At 51.1% G+C, this 21764-nt stretch overlaps 1 protein-coding gene across 1 annotated transcript; it reads left to right on the top strand.

Annotated features, from left to right (window-relative positions):
* Positions 1 to 646: 646 nt before the first annotated feature.
* On the top strand, positions 647 to 20613 carry LOC122364778 (the record flags this gene model as incomplete). The annotated part of the gene is made up of 5 exons (XM_043335504.1): positions 647 to 903; positions 19028 to 19163; positions 19681 to 19823; positions 20111 to 20231; positions 20473 to 20613. Coding segments are annotated over exons 1-5 (602 nt in total), but the record flags the coding sequence as incomplete, so codon positions are not given.
* Positions 20614 to 21764: the final 1151 nt, after the last annotated feature.

The following is a 21764-nucleotide window of genomic DNA, read 5'->3' as shown; positions in this document are numbered from 1 at the left end:
GTGTAAAATTGATCAATACGAAGGTACTGAAAGTTTCGTTGCGATTGGCCGCTTTTTACGCGAGGTATTCGCGAAAAACCATGGGGGGTCCATCCGACCCCCCTACACATGCGAGGGTTAACAAATCGGCTCATGGCCTGTGAGAAAAAAAGAGCGAGAACATTCAATAGTACGTTTAAGCTCTTTCGCTTAGGTCTGAGACCAAATGTGTGCTCAGATGCAATCTGAGTTCAACTGCCAAGCCTCGAGAGTTTAGCTGAGTGTGGCAGAGATCACGGGTGTTTCGGAAGACCTTAGGCCTGTTGGACCGTGCGCGTGCCATCAAAGTCTTTCAGGCTTTCAGCACCTGCCGTCTCTCCACATGTGATGTCTGGTAAAGTCGAACATCAAGGCCACGATATGTAATCCATCGCCACGGCCCGCTGAGCCGCCATGACCCCTGTATGCGGACGACGACAGACCGGTGCATCCAAACAAAGCCATTCGCGGACGCCGCGCTGGCCGGGGCTGCCGGACACGACCTACCCCTTCCGGCGCTGGCCGGCCGGCGCAGAGGGGCACGGCTGGTGGCCGCCGCCGGCCGGCGCGCGCCCTTGTTGCACGCGGCGCGCCGGGCGCGGCGGGGTCAGCCGGGCGTAGCCGCGGGCTGCGGCCGGTCGGATGACGTCCGCCGCCGCCGGTGACGCCGGCACAGTCACCCGCGGCGCTCCGCTGAACGACGACCCGAGGTGAGCGGGGTTGGAGCGGCGCGCTGCCCAGCGGACACCCAGCGGACACGGTGCGGACATCCTGCGGACACTGGACGCTCGGCCTGTCCGCCGGTGGGAGAGGACAGTTCGGAGATGGCGCCGCTTAGAACAGCCGTCGGCGCCCTGTGGACGTCACTGCTGCTCCTGGTCATTGGTGAGTGCCTGCCAACAACGTCGCCCATGGGGTCACATGCCTGTTCTGTTGTCGTTAAAGGGCGCGGCGTGGAGCCCTTTCGAAAGTGATGTTCTGATAATTTGTGTTCATTATCGTTCAGGAGTCGACTCATCTCACGGAAATTTCTTGCCCCTGCAACTACCGACTTTAACATCAAACCATATCTCGCGAGAGAAATGAATGCCTATATGTAGCTTACACTTACAGGACCCTAAACAGGACTGTAAAAAGGTCAATTGAAATATTTTACACAAATATATGTATGTGCAATGTACATAGCTATTGGTATCTTGAATGACCATGTATGAAGTTTTAAGATCGGTCAATAATAGGTACCCAGCCTGCTCTTACATACATTCTCCGCCCGTATTTTAGGGGTGGACCGGTAGTGAATAACTAGGTGATTTCCGTGACACGTTCAGCGCCTGGTGAATAGCGTCTCGTCTCGCTGCGCGCTCCAGATTGCGTATGTTGCCAGTTCCACTTCCGGCACCCTTCGGCCGCGACCAAATACCGTAAGATGGGTTTTAGCGGCTGTGCCAGCGGGTGTTCGGGAAACTACATATAGGTACCGCGTCGGATGGCCGGGTGACTGGCTCTGTATGCGGCTCCGTTAGTGAGACGACACGCTGCGGAAACCATGCGGCGGAGCCGTGGCGTGAGGGGAGACCATCCGACCTCGCGGGCCGCACGGTCTCCGGACCGCACGGTCTCCAGACCGTATGGTCCCCAGACCGTATGCACGCTGCGCACAGATCGTATCAAACGCAGATCGTACGAGCCCAGTCTGTATGCATGGACCGAGTCTGTATGGAGTAATGGACGGTCTGCATGGGCCGAGACTATGTATGGACTGGACTGTATGGATCAGACTCTATCGACCAGATTGTATGGGTCGAGTTTATATGCAGCAAGCCTGTATGAACCGAGTCTGTATGGAGACAGACTGCATGGATTCAGACTGTATTGGACTCGAACCGTATGGACTCTGGCCGTGTGAGCCCAGACGGTTTGAACCAGACTTTATGGACTCTAACTGTAAAAACCAAACGAGCCATCGAGCCATCTCTTGTCGTTACATTTTGCAAAATAACATTTGTTTTGACGTGTATGTGGCATGCATTTGGCGTACAGCATTTCAATGAAAGCCATAAATTCACGATTGAAAGCTCATTTGAAAATTTGGGCCGCCTTCAGCGAAGTCATCATGCAGTGATTACCGGCGTCGTCGTCTATTTAACCTGTCCTGATAATCAGGTGACCTACAGTGAGCCCACGTGGCGCATATCGGCCCACCAGGGCGACACTGGGGCAGTCGAGTCGACACTGGTCGGGGCGGCGGTGGGGCGGTGATGGGACGGTGATGGGACGGCGGTGAGCTGTCCCAGCTGGTCGGGGCGGTGGATGGGACGGTGGTGGGACGACTCGGATGGGACAGTGATGGGACGGCGGTGAGCTGTCCCAGCTGGTCGGGTCGGCGATGGGACGGTGGTGGGGCGACTCGGGGGGATAGTGATGGGACGGCGGTGGGACGGTGGTGAGCTGTCCCAGCTGGCCTGGAGGGGCGGCACGTCACTGTGACAGCCGTCACGGCCGTGTCATTGTAGCCCGCCGCGGCCTGCCCCTAACAGCGGCGGGTCGGGACTGGCGCGGCCTGCAGTCGAGTTAAAGGGACTATCCCACTTTTAACATGGGGTTTGAGTTGAGATAGCCAAGTTTGCGGCGAGGTTCAGAAACCACTATCTATCTAGGTTGCAACCCCCGCGGCCTCTTGGTGTTGAAGAAATTCGTTCCCTTCATTTGAAAATGGGCCTTGTACAGTCACCAGCAGTTGCTACCCATCACCCCCGGACGGCGGGGAGCAAGCTACCTCCGCCCCTGCGAGACTAGCGCCGCCATGCGCCAAGAAGTGGAAATACCACGTGACTGAGGCCACGTGAGGGCAGGGTCACGTGATGGAGGGGCGGAGCATAGTAGCTTTTGCGCCCGACACTAACTGAAATGCGGCGCTGTGATTGGGGCCTTAGCATGAATGAAGCCCCGCCGCCAGAATCAGCCGTTCGCCTTATATGGAAAGTGAGCCTGTGCGTCTCACTGCTCTGTGTTGGTTTGAGAGCCACGGCACCATACGAATTGTGAGCCCCTTTGAACGGGTCACCGCCCGAGGCACTGAGGCGACGGCTGTGCCGAGCAGTCTAGCCTGGCTGGAGAGGTGGGCCAGGGCCCAGGAAAATTGCGATCGAGCAGCCACTGGGACTTGGATTGGTATTTGGTATTATTATCTAATCGCGACAAACGATGTCAGCAGCCTCTACTCGTGTCATAGACAGACAACGTGGGCAGTGCCCAATCAAAAGCTAATAAACGATTCAGTCAAGAAGTAGGCGAGGTAACCAGACCCAATAAAAAATTAATTCGATTTTGGTTGACAAATGACATACAAGCCCGCTGTGATGGACCAAAAAAGGAGCTGAACAGTTCATGCAGCTTCTAAAAAGCTCAACGGTTTGAAAATTGTAAAGTTTAATGTTAAAATTCAGCCTGAATGTTTGAACTCTGGTCCGGCGCTGGCAGGAAGCTTATATCGCCACTTGCAATTCCACTGCGTTGTAATATAACCAAGAGTTCTGTGAGAGCAGCAACTGAAAGCCTCGCCCTCGAGCCTCGTTGGGGGGGGGGGGACATGTATCACATCACACGACCCTAGCATAGTTGGGTTCATATTTTGACCCCTAGTGACCTGACCTCTGTGACCTGACCTGGCATCAGTGACCACTTTAGGCAACATATGTATTAGGCAACCAACGCTCCATCGATGTTTTTCGATAGCATGCCTTTTATTTGATGTGTTAACTGACTGTAACGCATTCCTTAGACTAAATCGGTGAAAAACGCTACCTTTGACCTGACTTGTGACGTCATGGGTTGCACCTAGGTCAACGAAACCTGGTAACAAGGTAGTTCCCTGGTGGGGCTATCGAACGCTCTTTGAATTTTCAAAATCGATCGGTAACTTTCCGAGATCTCAGGTGGAGGGCGAAACGGCTGCACCACCCCATCAGGTGGTAGAGTCCGCCAATAGCCCAAGGAGGCGCGGATTATTTATTCACTCATACTGTGTCATTTATTTTGAGAACACCTTTCTCAAGCCATGACATGGTCCTCTTGTAATAGATCGAGATGAGGAGAGTGTTTTCACGCCTCCTTATGCACGGCTCTAGTGTCATTGAGCTATCAGCTGTCGGCGGTTTTCGGACAATGAAGGAAGGCTTTGGGTCGTTTTTAGGTTAGATCTTGGGTCAGATCTAACCTAAAGCCGGTCCCGTAGCTCAGTTGGTTAGAGCGTTGGACTCCGCGTGGTGAGAGCACGCGTTCCCGGTTATGACAGTCCGGGTTCGAAGCGCGACGGGCGCTCGACATTTATGGGCCTCCTGACAGGTATGGTTGCGGTTGGTGGCAGGCCGTAGCCAGGCGAAGTCAGCGAGGGGACCGGCCGTGCGCGGCTTTGTGCGCACGTTAAACTTTGGACTCTAAATTCTGCCATAGAAACGGAATTGCGCGATCGGAGGGTAGAGGGCAGGGTCATCGCAAAAAGGTTCGCTTAGCGTGGCTCTGTCCTTGTGAATCCTTCCCATCAAAAGGTTCGGACTAAATTTATAAAAAAAGATCATTTTGCACCCATCTCAATTCGAATCCTTCAATAAATTTTGGTTAAGTGTGTTATTACAATTTCACGTCTTATTTTTTCACATCCGAGGCGCACTTTTCGTGAAAGAACCATGCTGCTCATCAGCTGATCTGTAATGATATGAGCACATTAGATGTCTTTTCATATGCCTTTTTATACATTGGATCTAGAGCTTAGAATATGCTTTGAACACGAATCTAGCGTATGCATTTAAAATTGCAGTATAAACAATCGCTCATGATCTTTCCTGACATTAGATGACCTAGGATGTAAAATAGGTCTCTCTCCTCTCTCTCTATCTGTCTACCTCTCGCTCTCTATCTCTTCCTCTCTCTCTCTCTTCTCTCTCTCTCTCTCTCTCGCTCCTCTCTCTCTCTCTCTCTCCTCTCTCTCTCTCTCTCCTCTCTCTCTCTCCCTCCCTCCTCTCTCCTCTCTCTCCCTCCCTCTCTATCTCTCCCTCTGTCCCTCTCTCTCTCTCCCTCTCTCTCTCTCTCCCTCTCTCTCTATCTCTCCCTCTCTCTCCTCTCTTCCCCCTCTCTCTCTCTCTATCTCTCTCCCTCTCTCTCTCTCTCTCTCTCTCTATTTCTCCCTCTCTCCCTCTCTCCCTCTCTCCCTCTCTATCTCTATCTCTCTCCCTCTCTCTCTCTACTCTCTCCCTCTCTCTCCTCTATCTTCCTCTCCCTCTCTCTCCCCCTCTCTCTCTCCCTCCTCTCCCTCCCTCTCTCTCCCTCTTTCTCTCTCCCTCTCTCTCCCTCTCTCTCCTTTCCTCACAATATTCTCGACTGCCACAGCGTTGTAGAACTTGTTTCCAGACAGGTCCAGGCGCCCCCACTCCGCAGGCCGAAGCCCACCGGCTCAACCGCCCAAATACCCTCCAGCGGATGACCTCTGACCTCGGCGACCTGACCCCAGCCGACCGATCGCGTCCCTCTCCACGCCCTCCCCCCCGCTTCCCCCACTACAGCTGCGTAGTAATTGTAGCGTGTGCAAAAGTCACGTGACATTATTTACTTCTGCGGTTTGTTCGGCTGACAAGAGATGGCACTAGTGGTCTGTGGATCAGAGGCGGGGCTAGGTTCTACGACTTCTTGGGGCACACTTTAGGGCAGAAAAGAGGTTTTTTGGCTCCTCATCCCAAAATGCTTCGAATATACAAAAACAAGTTAGATATTCGAAAATCAGAGGACCAAACCGATCGTTTGACGCATCTTGCTCGACTGAGAATTGATCGGTCTTCAAACTGCTGAACAAAAACGAGGTGATTAGTAGCAAGTGCTGGTGACTGTACACTCACCTACTAAGTGATGTTCGCCCCCCGACGGCCCAGCGTTTGACTGGAGCGGTAGACTGCGCCGCTCACACCCAGGTTCAGCGGTACAGTATACCCTCTGGCCTCACGCTCGGCACAGACGTTGGGCTGGGTCAGGGACGCGCCGCGCTGCGCTGGCCGCCTTACCATCATTACGGAGCGAGCGAAGTCTTACGTAGAATAACGGACATTTCTGAGTATGAGCGGCCGGCCGGCCGTGGTCACGCTTTTTGCGATGCTTATATACTCAGCACCACTTGACCGATTTACATGCGGTAATTTTTGTAGGGTAGTTTCATTCCTTCTACCAAGTATTGGACTATTTCCGATGCATGTGGGTGACCCCTTATGCACGTGGCACGTGCAAAACGAAGAGGTGTCAGTTTTGTAACAATTGCAATATCTCGGTAACTACTGGGCCGATTGCGCTGAAACTTGGCATGTAGGTAGGCACCCCAAGGCAATGCCTTTGCATGTGCCACAGTTGGGGTGCTGCTGCACGTGCGCACGTGCAGGGGTCGATTCCAGATCTCGAGAACGGCTGGACCGATTGCGCTCAAATTTGGTACGCGGTTAGGGACCGGTTAGCAGGGTGCCGTGCAAAAGTCAGTTGGGGCCCATTTTGCATGTCCGCACGTGCAGGGTGCCGCTTCCAGATCTCGAGAACGGCTGGGCCGATTGTGCTCAAATTTGGCACATCGCTAGAGACCGGTTAGTAGGGTGCTGTGCACAAGTCAGTTGGAGATACCCTTCGCGATTTCGCACGTGCAAGGCCCACCCTCTCGCTCGCTCCGTTAGTCGCCCCAAAAGGCGTTATGCTGGTTTTATTTTTATAGGTGGTGGAATGCGTTAGCGGTTGAACCAGCACGGCTCGTCGGAAAGTCATTTCATCCACCAAAGAAACGAAATATACCGTTCGAAAGCTGACGGTGAGCTGATTCCAAAACAGTATTTTTATATAGAAATCGTTCGATGGCCTTTTTAAGAAATTGCGTTTTTGTAAAATCGTAAAATTTTTTATTTTATTCAACGAGCTGTCCAGGACAATCTTTAAATCATAGTCATGTTTTTTTCGATTACCAGTGAAAGCTGAATGCCAAAAGAACAATATGTAGCGAAAAAGTATTTGAAATATTAAGATGTGTCTCTCACAGCCGGCAACAAGGCGCAATCACACAACTCAGTGTCACGACGATCAAAGTAAGCCACACAAAGGCGTCAAATGACCCTTATCGACGCGCAGACCCGGCGCTCTCAGCTGTCTGACGGGCCACAGAAGAGACGTTCGGCTGTCGCCCTACTAAACAGACGTCATTTTTGCTAGTTTAACAATTCAAGTCGGTACTTAAGCTGTTCAGGATACCTGAGAGGAAGCTTCATTGCTCTGTCATTTTCACATCATGTATGAATTTGCATTTGTTTTTGTCTACTTTGCTCAACTCAGCTATGCCCATACAAGAAGAGTTGGCCGCGCTGAGCTGTCAGGCTGTATCGGCTTCAACTGGTCAGAAGTGGGGGTAGCGCCCGGCGGGGCGGGGTAACCTTCGACCGGTCACAGGGCCAAACAGTTGTCACTGGTACAACCTCTGACAGTGAAACCCCGCTAACTTTCCCCGCGCGGGCATTGAGCGCAGCGGGACGGAGCAAAGCTGTATAAGAAAATGTAAGTTAAAGCATGTTGTAAGTCAATCTAGCAGAAGAATGAACTTTCTTCACCGGTATCCTGAAAAACTTTGATAGTGATATGGATCGTTTAACAAACAAATATGACACTTGTTTAGTAGGACGAGACTCGAACGTATTCCGTGGCCGGTCAGGCGGACCTAGCGCACAGTGATGCAAATGGGGTTGACGAGTGGCTATAAATACCAAAAAAGTCAAGTTTACCAAACCGAGTAAATCACTATATGGCTAACCAAGTAAATATCGCATCTGAATCACATAGTTTTCATGTTTTTGTCAAAACCGGCCTCGTGTATGATTGTCAGAAGTCGTGACATTTCTATGTCGTAAAATGACTGTCAGATACTTTCAAGTTCAAACGCCGCTAGCGTGCGTTCATTTAATACAAACTGCAAACAATTATGCATTACAATGATTCCTAAGGCCTGCTGCTTCTCACGCGGGGTCACAAAAGCCGCATCTGTTTTGGTTTGGCGGTCATCGAATCATTTGTCATCATGTTGCAATCGCAGGTTTTTTACTAAAAATATTTGCTTTCGTTTCACCTACAGCAGTCTACACAGTGTGTGCCCGTTAGTGCACCATACCATAGCATTCCCTAACCATTCTAAGTCACACCGTGAAAGAATTAAGGCGCTAGCACAGGGCAGACCGACGCTATTGAAGTTTTTGTCCGTTGCGGTCGGGTGTCGCAGTCGGGGCGGATTGCTTTCACCGGGATTGCAATTTCGACAGACGTTTAACTTTGACCCCTATAAGTGGGTCAAATATTGACCTTAACTCAAAAGGAATATGCCACACTCGCGAGATCTTGTCAAGAGCAATCCGTTGGATTTTGTCGCGAGGCCCTAGGACACTTCGTTTAGGAACAGCAGAGGAGGATGCACCGACGAAACCCCGCTGTGGCCGCCCGCCCGCGCGGCGCGGCCGCCCGGCCGACCACCGCGCCGCGGCACCCGACCGCAACGGACGAAAACTTTAGTAGCGCCGGTCAGCCCTGTGCTAGCGCCTTCATTCTTTCACAGTACGGCTTAGAAATGATTAGGGAATGCTATGGTATGGTGCACTAACGGGCTCACACTGTGTGAACTGCTGTAGGTGAAACGAAAGCAATATTTATAAAAAAAAACTGCGATTGCAATATGATGACAAATAGTTAGATAAACGCCAAACCAAAGAAATACGGCTTTTTGTGACCCTGCATTAAAAGCAGAAGACTTTGTGGATCATTGCCATATATATATTTTTTTTTGCCATTTGTATGAAATGAACGCACGCTAGCGGCGTTTGAAGTTGCGAGTATCTGACAGTCATTTTACGACATAGAAAATTTCACGACTTCTGACAATCATACACGAGGTCGGTTTTGACAAAAACATGAAATCAGTTTTTCAGACACTCCAAACATTTGCCCGACTGGCCATTTTGCGATTTATTCGATAAGGTGAACTTGAAATTTGGGCCTTTTCGCGCATTTATGGCCACTCGTGAGTCGTGAACCCCATTTGCATCATTGTGTAGCGGTGGGTCGGCGAGTCGATAAGGGTCATTTCACGCCGTCTGTGTGGATGACTTTGATCCATCGTGACGTTCAGTTGTGTGATTGCGCCCTGTTGCCGGCTGTGAGAAGCGCATATTAATATTGAGGATATTTTATTGCTACATATTGTTTCTTTGGCATTCAGCTTTCACTGGAAAACGAAACAAACATGCATATGTTTTTAAGAATGTCCTGGACAGCTGGTTGAATAAAGAATTATTACGTTTTTACAAAAACACAATTTTTGAAAAAGGCCATCAAACGATTTCGATAAAACACATTTATGGCATCGTCCCACCGTCAGCTATCGAATGGTATATGTCGTTTCTTTTGTGAATGATTTGACTTTCCGACGAACCGTGCCAGAGCGATGCCATGCCGTTCATCTCATCCGGATAGGCTACAAACTGCCGGTGCAGCTTCAAAACACGGCATCCTTCTGCCTTGCCCTCAGAATCTCTGAACATCTGAACCACTCTCATACTTATTCGAAATATCCTTCCTAATTTTCCTTCCCTTTCTTATAGTATGCCTAATACAAGGCTCATTATAACTGTGCTATAACTGTGTTTATTGTAACTATTTATGAAGAATATGGAATACCTTGACGGCTAGATTGGGCTGTGGTCCATGTCGGCACTTTGCAGCCCATTCATGGCAATATTTCACATCAATATTATCAGAATATTATCTCTATATTCTCAAAAACCCTCCGTGGTGGTTCGTTAGCGAACCCTACCTGTGGCCTTGACACAATGGTCGAAATATCTGGCCGTTGACATTGGTCTAGAGAGAGAGTGAGAGAAACGGTCACGAACAGCTCCTTGGTTCTGTCAGATGCTGGGATTCGCTGACCACCGGCGCCACGCAACCACTGCACTCAGCTGTTTTCTCCGAAGCGCCAGTGAACGACCTCGCGACCTTCGTTCTCCCCTGCCCGTAGCCAAGCTGCGGCTGAACAAATCCGTCAGCGCTTGAAAGGAACTGCGCGGCAATGGAAAACAACCCGGCTATCCCGCTAAAAAAAAAGAGTGAGAAAAGCAACAAACCCAAAGTCTGCTCTCACTTCTGTGTTGGCCCGTCTCTTGTATCCTGATTATTTATTTAATTGCTTATAAAACGCATCAATCATAAATCATCACGAGACCCACCACCGCCAGCAGCCACTCGCCCACAAATAAGTGCAGCTTTGTAGGATAACTATATAAACTTTATAGGTAATATAGACTATAAAAAACTTTAGTTATATTGTCCGCGTATAAACTTCGGCCCTCGGGACCCTGGTGGTGGTTCAAGTCCCTAACTACAGGCACGTGGTTATGCCCCGGGGCTCCGTATCTCACTCACTACTGGATTCTGTGTGGGTTCCCTCACTTCGAACCGGTCACATGACTTACCTCGCCCGAGGCTTGGTCAAGTGACCCAAGCGCAGGCTGGGCGGTGCGGTGCCATAGGGTCGCGACCTATCGACACTGCAGCCGGCCGGGCCGGGTCAGCCCGCGGATCCGTGGCGCTGTGGTATGGCGTCGGGCTGGCCTTTGAATTGTCGTGTGTTCGGATCGCGGGGAGTCTTTGCTTTTCTACAGAAAGGAGATCTGTGCTATTGTAACTTGACAGCTGGTTGGTTAATAGCTTCGTGTTTATCGTTGCGTGCTGTTTAGTGTTTATGCGTTGCATTTATTTTAATTATCAAGAATAGAAAATCATACCTATTGCAGCGACTTGCATACCTACTTAGATCCCAGATATTTACAACTGCATAGACATGTCATTTCCTAAATGTTACGTAAATGGTGTCAAAGGTGCCGCCAACATCTCTGCTCGTTGCACCAATGCAATAACAAGGACCATTTTCACTTAAGCCTGCATTTGTAAACTGTAGGCCAAGGCCCTACCTGTCACACATAATCTGGCACCCCTGACCCCACGGCCGTTAGTTACATCCTTGGCTCCCGGATCTGGCTCCGCCTGTGTTTACAGTGTGGAGTCCTTCACCACCAGTCGGTCGGTCACGTGACTGACCTAGCCCGAGCCCCGGCTGTCTGACCAGAGTGCGGGCCGCGTGCCGACTGATCGTTTCGCCCACAATTGATACACCTCCGCGGCTTCCGACAAACTTATCTACTTTCAAATTGGGAGTCTGTGCCTTGGTCTGTGCGTATTCCGTGGCGTAGCAGCAGGGTGCTGGACTATAGATTGGAGGGTTGTGTGTTCGGGCCACGCTGGGGTGATTGCTTTGTTGGGAACTTGTTTTTCCTAGCGCGGCATTAAATTAATTCTTGTCCTCCTCGGGACGAAGTCATCATGCTCCTCATGTTTCCCTTTCCAGACGGCGGTCACCCCACCACACGACCGGTGCAGGTGACGGAAACTCCTCATTCGATTACATCATTTCCGGGGTGACCGTTTGAGCGGCAGGACGGGCTGTCCTATCGGGACGTTCCCATCCCACTATCGGTACGATCTCTGCCGCTGCGGCACCCTCGTAGGCCCGCGCAGCCCAGCGTTTTACGCCCGTGGAGGTGCATCGAACTCAGCGAAACGACCAGTCAGCACGCGGCCCGCATTTCTGTCACCCGGCCAAGCCTCGGGCTAGGTCAGTCACGTGACCGGCCGACCGGTGGTAAATGACTTGACACTGTAAACACAAGGCGGAGCCAGGTCCGGGGCCCACGACCTATAACTAACGGCTGTGGGATGACAGCGTAGGTATCAATTACAGTTTGCAATTGCAGGCCAAAGCCTGTGTAAATGGTGGAACGTGCGGAGGTGTTGGCGGCATGCCTTGACACACTCAGCATCCTTGATGACATCTCTCTGCAGACATAAGTAACTGGGCTTTATCTAATGAAGTCGCTGCAATATGCTTCCTTTCTATACACACTAGTAGATAATTTCAAGTAATGCTACGCGTTAACAGGTAAGTCATGCAACGACATACAGGAAACTATGAGTTCATACAGCCAGCTATGAGTTCAATGGCACGGATCTCCTTTCTGCAGAAAAGTTACGACGTCCGCAGGATCCGAACGCACCGCCTCTCAATTACAAGCCCACCTTCTAACCACAGCGTCACGGACCGTGGTGGTTTTCGAGTGTTATCGCAGTGAAACTGTTGTTCTGATAGGTGGCGACCCCATGGCACCGCGGCGCCCAGTCTGCGCTTTGGTCACTTGGCGAGCCTCGGGCGAGGTCAGTCATGTGACCAGTTCGAGGTGAGGGCTCAGCCACAGCTTGTCTGCGAGGCAGGGGAGAACGTGGGTCGCGAGGTTGTTCACTGGCGCTTCGGAGAAAACGGTCGAGTGGTTGCGTGGCGCCGGTGGTCGGTGAATCCCGAGCAATTGACAGGTGGGCCTCTCAGCCAACGTTACCATGGTGGGGGGTGAGGGAGGGGGCAACACAAGTATTTGACCACGCATGGTTATCTCGGAAGGTAAGAAAGCAAAAAAGAAAAAGACGCAGTAAAAAGCAATCTATAGCCCACTGTTGGATTTTTCATGGGTTATTATTCCATCAGATTATCGCTAAGGTCACTGCAGGTCACCAGCATTAAAATTATCACGAATTCTGGTTCCCCATTTTGACAACTTCTCACAAGCGGCGCATAAGTCAAGTCTGGAGCTGTTAGAGCACAGCGCCGTAGAAGAGCGCATTGAATAGCTCTTTGAGTTTTTTTGTGTGTATTTTCTCAGATTGGACCTAGAGTAAATGGTTTATACTCCAGAGGGCAAAAACTTTCAAAATTTGACGTTTTGCGGATAGTTTTTCTGTAATAACCTATGGCGTCATGCTTTTATTACGTTGATTTAACCGGGATCGCGTTTCTTTCGTGAAGACGCGTCAAATGAACCATACATTGAAATTTAATTTACAAAAATGATCTCAGGTCAAGCTCATAGAAAAGGTCATGTTGTGCCTATCATTCGATTCCTATCATTGAGCTGAACGCATCGGTGTTTTTCAGCGTTCTATCATGTGTTATCTAAAGACATTGTCAAAAACTGTTAACCATCGCCGGCACAGGCCATTTTGCGTCCTTCGACGGCACAAGGGGAGGGGGGGGTACAACCCCACTCGCGTTTCGCCCCTGATCAAGCTAGAGCTTTATGGAAAAAACAAACGTGTTGCCCCTCACGAGAGGAAACCGATTATATCCCATTTTAACCCTCGCATGTGTCCGGCGTTTGCCAGCTTCTAAAGTGTAGGGGGGGGGTCGGTTGGACCCCCCTTGCCGTTTGGCCCCTGATCGAGCTAGAGCGTCGCTTAAAAAACGAGCGTGTTGCCCGTGACGAGAGAAAGCCGATGATGCCCAATTTTAAGGCTCTAGGTCATTGGTTGAGTGTCGCTGCTATGGTTTTTTTTGGGGGGGGATGCTGATCACGAATATCGTGTTATACTTTTGATCACAGATGATGTCTGTAAGCATTTAGACCAGGTCAGGTCAGGTCAGGTCAGGTCAACCAGTAGGGGTCGTGACGGATATTCGTAGTACCTGTCAACCGCCTCTGACAACTTCGTAACATGTTACGAAGGCACCAAAACTACTTAGTAAATGTTCAAATGCTTTCTAAATTCGAATTCATCTCCAAAAACCAGCATAGAAACATGTAAAACTCGAAAAAGTGAACCGAGGTCACCAAAGATCAATGACCTGACCTGGCCTGACCTTCAGGTGACATTGCCATCCACCCTATTGCATGGGAGCAGCACCAAATCACATGTATGAACGTTTGAAACCACGAAAAGCTTGCAAACGCGCGGCTAATGCGAGCCGACATACGCCGAATCGCGCTTCCGGCCAAACATGGCCTCGGAAAGTAGTCACATGTCAACGGTCATTTTGGTCAGGGTCATGAAATTTTCAGGGTAGATGTGAAATTGATCAATGCGAGGGTACTGAAAGCTTTGTCGCAATCGGCTGCTTTTTACGCGAGTTATTCGCTTGAAGCCTTGGGTGGGGGGGGGGGGGTGGCGGGTGCATTCAGTTCCCCCCGTGCCGGCGAGGGTTACGGAGACGTATCATGATGTGAGATGACTTCAGGGGCATAAAATGGGTCAAGAGTGGAATTTTGTGATTCGGTGTGCCATTATTCACCTGTATCCGGGTGCCATCGCTAAAAAGAGGAACATTTTGACCTGACTTTATGATGTGACCAGGTGTCAACAATTCCAGACACGATACGAAATTCATAACTTGTGCCAAGTTTTGCGTCGCTGTGCGCCGCAGTTTCCGTTACAGACACACAAACATTGGCAAGTGTGGGCAAACACCCCCCCCCCACCCCACCCGGAGAAAATAAACGATATAAATTGCTATAACTAATCTTACTGAGCTAAATGCGATCGTGACCACTTACAAGCATCATTCGAGTCGACACAGAAAGACCAGCGATTCGCAGCAGGCCCCCTAGCCACAGATATGTGACTGTGAGCGATAAGGCAACCAGCGCGGCGCGTCCCTGACCCGGTCAAACGCGTCTGTAGCGAGTGTGAGGCCAGAGAGATATACTGTGCCGCTGAGCGTGGGTGTGAGGCGGCACAGTCTACCGTTGAGGCCAGAGGGATGTGCTGTGCCGCTGAGCCTGGGTGTGAGACGGCGCAGTCTACCGCTCCAGTCAAACGCTGGGCCGTCGGGGGGCGAACATCACTTAGTAGGGGAGTGTACAAGGCCCTATCTTCAACATGGAGCGACCGTTAGTGTGACGTCACCTCGTTTAGTCATTCTGATTTAAATGGGTTTGTTCGTTGAAAAATCGCTTAAAACTTGGTCTGAACTTTGTTGTGGTGCCTACAGAGTAAAAAGAATCAGCTTTATGACAGTAATGTGGCCTGGGGAGGGAGGTAATTTTGGGCTGTGACGTCACATATTTGAAAGTTTGTGTTTGGAATATGGGAAGCCTAAGATATTTAATGAAAAATAGATGCCAGAACCGTGTTCCTGGTCATCCAATCTATAAATTCGGGCACAATTTAACTGGTTTTAACAACATTTTAGAAGGTGGGATAGTCCCTTTAATACAATAGGTCGTTAGATATATGAACGGATGACGCAATTTCCCCTACGCTTAGTAGTTGTCAGCAGACATGTGCATGGATCCGACAAAATGGATCTGGGATCTGATCCCACGGATCCTGATCTCGGATCCGTCGGGATCATAGATCCAGCTCTTTAATTTATCGAGAGGTCCGCAGGGATCATAGATCCGAGTCTAGTATTTTGCTTGAGATCCAGTGGGATCATAGATCCTAATTTATTTTTGGTCAACACAGAAATCCCAAATATAACTCGCTGCAACTCAAAAACGTTCTTATTTAGTGATTTTATGTGATAACACGGATTTTATGGCACTTATTGACATTGAAACACTTGGAAACCTGGTTTCAAATGTTGTGCATGGTGGGATCCACTCAGATCATAGATCCATGTTCTTGTTTTATCGTCAGATCCTGTGAGATCATAGGTCCAGGATAAATTTTCCACGCCGGATGCGGTGGGATCATAGATCAGAACCTGCAATGTGCCTCGAGATCCACTGAGATCATAGATCCATCACTCGGATCCATGCACATGTCTGGTTGTCAGTGGATGTAGTTAGTAAACACTGAAATACAGTCCAAAGCAAACGGAAACATAGAACCCTCGCATGTGTAGGGGGGTCGGATGGACCCCCCCATGGTTTTTCGCGAATAACTCGCGTAAAAAGCGGCCGATCGCAACGAAACTTTCAGTACCCTCACATTGATCAATTTTACACCTACCCTGAAAATTTCATGACCCTGACCCAAATGACCTTTGACCTGTGACCTCTTTTCCGAGACCATGTTTGGCCGGAATCGCGATTCTGCGTATGTCGGCTCGCATTAGCCGCGCGTTTGCAAGCTTTTCGTGGTTTCAAACGTTCAAACATGTGATTTGATGTTGCTTCCATGCATTAGGGTGGGTGTCAAGGTCACCTGAAGGTCAGGTCAGGTCATTGACCTTTGGTGACCTCGGGTGACCTCGGTTCACTTTTTCGAGCTGTACATGTTTGTAGGCTAGTTTTTGGAGCTGAATTCGAATTTAGCAACCATTTGAACATTAACGAAGTAGTTTTGGTGCCTTCGTAACATGTTACGAAGCTGTCAGAGGCGGTTGACACGTACTACGAATACCCGTCACGACGCCTACTGGTTGACCTGACCTGACCTGACCCGACCTGGTCTAAATGCTTAAAGACATCATCTGCGATCAAAACTAACACGATATTCGTGATCAGCACCCCGAAAACCCCCTTAGCAGCCACACTTTACGATTTTCTAACAGGTCCCGATTTTCCCGACTTTGGGTCATTGACCTGACCTGGAAGGTCAACCAATGACCTAGGACCTTAAAATTGGGTATCATCGGCTTCCTCTCGTGACGGGCAACACACTCGTTTTTTCCGCGAAGCTCTAGCTCGATCAGGGGCCAAACGGCAAGGGGGGGGGTCCAACCGACCCCCCCCCTACACATTAGAAGCTGGCAAACGCCGCACACATGCGAGGGTTAACGCATATGCCCATATTCGAAGCCGTCTTTTGTTTGTTTGGACAGGTTGGTGTTTAAGGATGTTCGACCGCAGCAATGTACATACATACATTGTGTATGCGTCTAAGCGACATTGGAATAAGATCAATATTACACTATTCGATATACAGGTACTTACCTGGGAAATGATTACCAATTTGAACTTCTCTTCTGAGCCACTTCACTATGTCCGTTCCGCATTGTTCTACATCAAAAACCAATCATTTTTCACGGTTCCGGCAATGCCAATGCCGCTTTGGTAATTCCTTGTTGATAAGTGAATTGCTGAATAATAATCATCAAATGTAGGTATACAGCTCACTAATATGTCATATGTGGCTGATCCTTCAGCGTTTGCGTCAACAGACGCCTTAGCACAATAGCACAGCACACTAATACACGAACCCCGGAAGCAACTGGCTACCTCGACACCCTGTGGCCTAGCGGTCATTTTTGGCATCATCCTGTATTGTGTAGGGCTGACCTGTGACCTCCACTGAGGGGTGGATCCGGCTTCTGACCACGCTCTGTCGAGCTGCATGGTCACCCACCTCCCTTCGCTCATACCATCCGGTGGGACGGGATCCGGGGACAGGGACGGGACGGGACGGGACGGGACCGGCGGGGTGGGACGGGACGGGGACGGGACGGGGTGGGACGAGACGGGACGGAGTAGGACGGGACGGGACGGGGACGGGAAGGGACGGAACGACCGAACACATACTATTACAGAGCCAAACGGTGAGTAGGTTGAAGTGTTAGAGCCGCTTACGGCTGGAACTGAAATGGCATGCATGTATGTATAGGCGATAGGCAAAGACTATGCACATACTTCACTTTTTAGCAGCTATAGCTTCACAAAGCAACTGCGGTGTGAAGCATTCCGCAAGGTCACCAAAATCCAGCTTGACGGAAAGTGAGTAGCCAAAATACTCATACCTATTACGTATGCCGGACCGGGCCGGGCCGGGCGCGCGGGGCGGGCCCGGCCGACCCCACTGAATCGAGGCGGGCCGGTGCCACTGATTCGGGGCGGGCCGGTGCCACTGATTCGGGGCGGGGCCGGGGTGGCTGCGGGCGCGGCCGCTGACACCGGAAGCGGTCGCCGAATTAGGGGGTGGCGCGCGGCTGTGCGCCGCAGCACGCCGCTCTGCGCTGCGGTGCGCCATGTTCGCCCCTGTGCCACCGCGGCCGCGGCGCGCCGACCCGCTAACGGGACACTCCCAGCGCACCTACCAGCGCCCCTCCCCCCCCCCCCAGCGCCCCTCCCCCTTCCCCCCAGCGACCCTACGGGACGGCGTGGGGTGGGACAGCACCCCGGGCAGTAGGGACGGGGCAGCAGGACACACATTCCCCTCATACGGGACGTATATATCGGACTCATAGGAGTCCCTGTGACGCGCTGTGACGCAGGGAGAGAACGACCGGTGGGAAAAAATATTGATGGGGACGTGGTCTACAGCAGATTAACCCCGCGTTCGATGTCTCTCGGACGACGAAGATTCTACGTCCCGTTCAAGGTTAGCGGGGGCTCGGCTGCAGTTACGAAACGTGATTGGCCGGACGACGTAGAATCTTCGTCGTCCGAGAGACATCGAACGCGGGGAAAGATATGGTATACAGTACTGCACATACTGAAACATATAAACAACACGCAATTGCCTACTGCGTAGATAAAGTGAGACCGGGCACCAAATGCCAGCAACGGACAAACGGATATTACGGTGAAGCTCCGCGAGCTATTCCATGCGGCTCAGGCCGTCCATCATCACAAGCAGCCTTCCACGAGCCCTTGTGACCTCACATGACCCATGGCGAGCTCATGTGAATCGCCGCAGAACCATCCACTATGTCTTGTGGATGCTTCTCAGTAGGCTATTTCACGCCGCATGGTCCCGCGCATCCATTGTCCAGCGTCCATATGAGCTTAGGCTGATAAGACCTTCATGAACCCGTATGACCTTGCAGCTTCGTATGACCTCGTATGACCGGACGTAGGTTGTGTGTTGCTTGGGTCGCGCCCGACCAGCAAACGCCCCCGTGACGTTTGCTGACCTCGAGTGACCCTGTTGTGACCCTGTTGCGAGCCGTTGTGGCCCGTATGACCGGTGTTGTGACCCGGTGTGACCAGTGTGACCTGTGTGACATGTGTTGTGACCAGTGTGACTGGTGATGTGACCCGTGTGACCCGGTGTGACCAGTGTGACCCGTGTGACCCGGTGTGACCCGGTGTGATCCGGTGTGATCCGGTGTGACTGACGCCTGTGATCCTGTTGCCACCGGTGTGCCCTGGTGCGCCCCGGTTTGACCGGTGCTGTGACCCGCTGTGACCGGCAGGCGGGCCTGTGACGGCGGCGGCGGCGTCCGGCGGAGCCGCTCACCTGGAGCACTGCCAGCAGCTGGCGCAGCCACTGGTGACGGAGACCCGGATGGTGGTGCCGGCCACCCACGAGGAGCTGGCCACCGTCTGTCGGTGAGTGGGGGAGGGCGGCGCGGACGGCGCGGCCACCGACAGCCGACAGCGCGGACGGCGCGGCCACCGACAGCCTCTGGGTGCTCCACAGACACACAAAGGGACGCTAATTGGGTGCACAGCTCACTGTTATCCATTATCTATATAGGTATATTATCCACGGACCAGAAAGATACTGATGGCTGCATATGTTCACCGGGCAGATAAGATAACTTACTGTTGGCGCCATACCCCTTGAGACCCTAATTTTTCGCGATTGTTTGTGAATGCGTGGAAGAATTTCAACCATATTTGGGAAATAGCCGTTTCAAGACCTGATTGTCACTCAAATATTTGTGACACTTGTCATTGACTCGTAATATTTTTCCATCCCGGATAGAGGCTTTCATACATCAGGACACTATGCTCCGCCCACGACTGTTTTTTTTTTATCTCTCCCTGTGTATAGGTACCTTCGTCGGCTCGTGTCGTGTCCTGTTCTTACCCTCTCTTCTTACCCGGCCCGCTCGTGTCGCAGCAACTGGCGCCTGTTCGTGGACTGCATCAACAAGTTCGTCATGTCCGGCTACTCGCGGCAGCAGAAGCTGGCCTTCAACGGCGCCGTCCAGACGGCCGTCAAGAGCGTCCACAAGATGTGCAGCGACCCCGACTACAGCAAAGGTCAGCCCCCAGCGGACGCAGGTCGCAGAGTCTGACACAGTCTGATTCGTAAAACGCGCTAACGACTTACGTCAATTGTTAATGGATAAGTAACCATTTTCCGAGGTGCGATCGTCAAGCGACATGCCCTATCGGTGCGGAAGGTTTATGTGTTTATACCGCGTCTAAATTATCATCGCTTCCTACTCACTGACGCATTATGCCGTCGCACCCCAGAGTTGAAAGTAAGTAACTGTTACCTCGTATCTTTGAATAGATGTATTATTTGCACCTGTCAACTTCCGCAGAGTATCTGGAGCACGCACCGTGCATCCAGAAGATGACGATGGACAAGAGCCGCTGCGGCGAGGACTATACAAAGATGGCGGACGCTGTCATCAACGCAGCACCCGACTCGGACGTTTGCTGGTGAGGGAACCGGATGACGCCAGCCGGAGCGGCGGTCTGCGCGTCTGGACCCGGTTACCAGTTACAGTTAGCACCTTATATAGGGGCGCTCCCATCTGCCCGTCTGTCAAATAACGTGGCCGAACGCCTGTATGCTTAACTTTCCCAAACCTTTATAAGGAGCAGGCGTATATGGTTATAAGGTAAACGGTCAGGGCAGAAGCACGGTCCTGACCCCCCCCCCTCGTTCCGCCCCCTGCAGCCGGTACCTGCGGTTCCGCTCCTGCGTGGCGGCCGACCCGGGCTGCGCCGACAAGCCCTCCGGCAACCGGCTCACCATGTTCGTCAACACCTTCCTCGACAACGGCCTGCAGGTCTTCGTGCACAAGTGCCACAGCAGCCTGTGAGTCCCTCCGGCCCGTACTGTGCCACAGCAGCCTGTGAGTCGCTACGGCCCGTACTGCGCCACAGCACTCAGCAGTCTGTGAGATGGTACGGCCCGTACTGCGCCACAGCAGCCTGTGAGTCTCTACGGCCCGTACTGTGCCACAGCGGTCTGTGAGTCGCCACGGCCCGCTGCGCTGGCACCGCGCAGTATCGTGGTCTGTAATCTTAAAGGAAATAGTTCACTTTCACGAAATTTTTTTTTTTGCAACGATTTATTATTTTTTATGTTCAAAATAATCAGCAAAGAAAATAAAACCTTTTTATAACAAAATATTTTTTTCTATATTTGATATAGGAAGAACTTTTCAGTTTCTGTAAGGCACACGCGATCCAGTATGAAAAGAGCATGGGTCCCGAAAATTCTTCAGAAACAGAGAAATTATCGCAGCCACCGGCATTTGGGCGATCTGCTCGATCTGATAATGTTCCCCTGAATGTCCTAATTGATCAGTACGAGAATTTCTCTAGAGTTCTCGTAGATAATTTCTCTAGTTTCTGAAGAATTTTCGGGACCCATGCTCTTTTCATACTGGATGGAAATATATGCAAGGCACACATCCTCAACGCAAGACACCTTTTTCGGGACGAGAAATAGAATATCTTTGCCTAGGGTGATCGTTGGGCTGTAAAAGCTCCTGATTTATGCTCGTCTCAGCCCAAGCTACGGAACTGCTATTCCAGTTCAAAACCCATGTTAAAAAGTGAACTATTTCCTTTAATTAGCCTGTCATTAACCGCGCCCTGCGGGGGGGGGTGTTTGAACACCCCCCCTTGTGGTTTTTCGCGAATATCTCAAAAACGGCGGCGCGGAGCGCCGCCGTTTTGGTACACCTTATCATACATCAATTCTACACATCTTGTGAAAATTTCAGACCAAGGTCATTCAAGGTCAGGTCACCAGGTCACTTGAAGTGACCTCACCTCATAAAAGTTTCAATGTCTGTCATAGCTACACCGAGTGACCGATCGCTTTGAAACTTTCAGCGATTGCTAAGAGCAATAGTATGTACAAAATGTATATCTCAGAATTTTGATATCGATGACCTAAGGTCAGGTCAATTTTGCGACCTCCCCATTATAAGTCAATGGGAGAAAAATTGAAATGCG

The sequence above is a fragment of the Amphibalanus amphitrite genome, unplaced genomic scaffold (assembly GCF_019059575.1).
Source record: "Amphibalanus amphitrite isolate SeventyFive unplaced genomic scaffold, NRLGWU_Aamphi_draft 000697F_arrow, whole genome shotgun sequence".
NCBI classification, from domain to species: domain Eukaryota; kingdom Metazoa; phylum Arthropoda; class Thecostraca; order Balanomorpha; family Balanidae; genus Amphibalanus; species Amphibalanus amphitrite.
The sequence above is the reverse complement of the archived record's forward strand: the minus strand, read 5'-3'. Positions and strand labels throughout refer to the sequence as shown.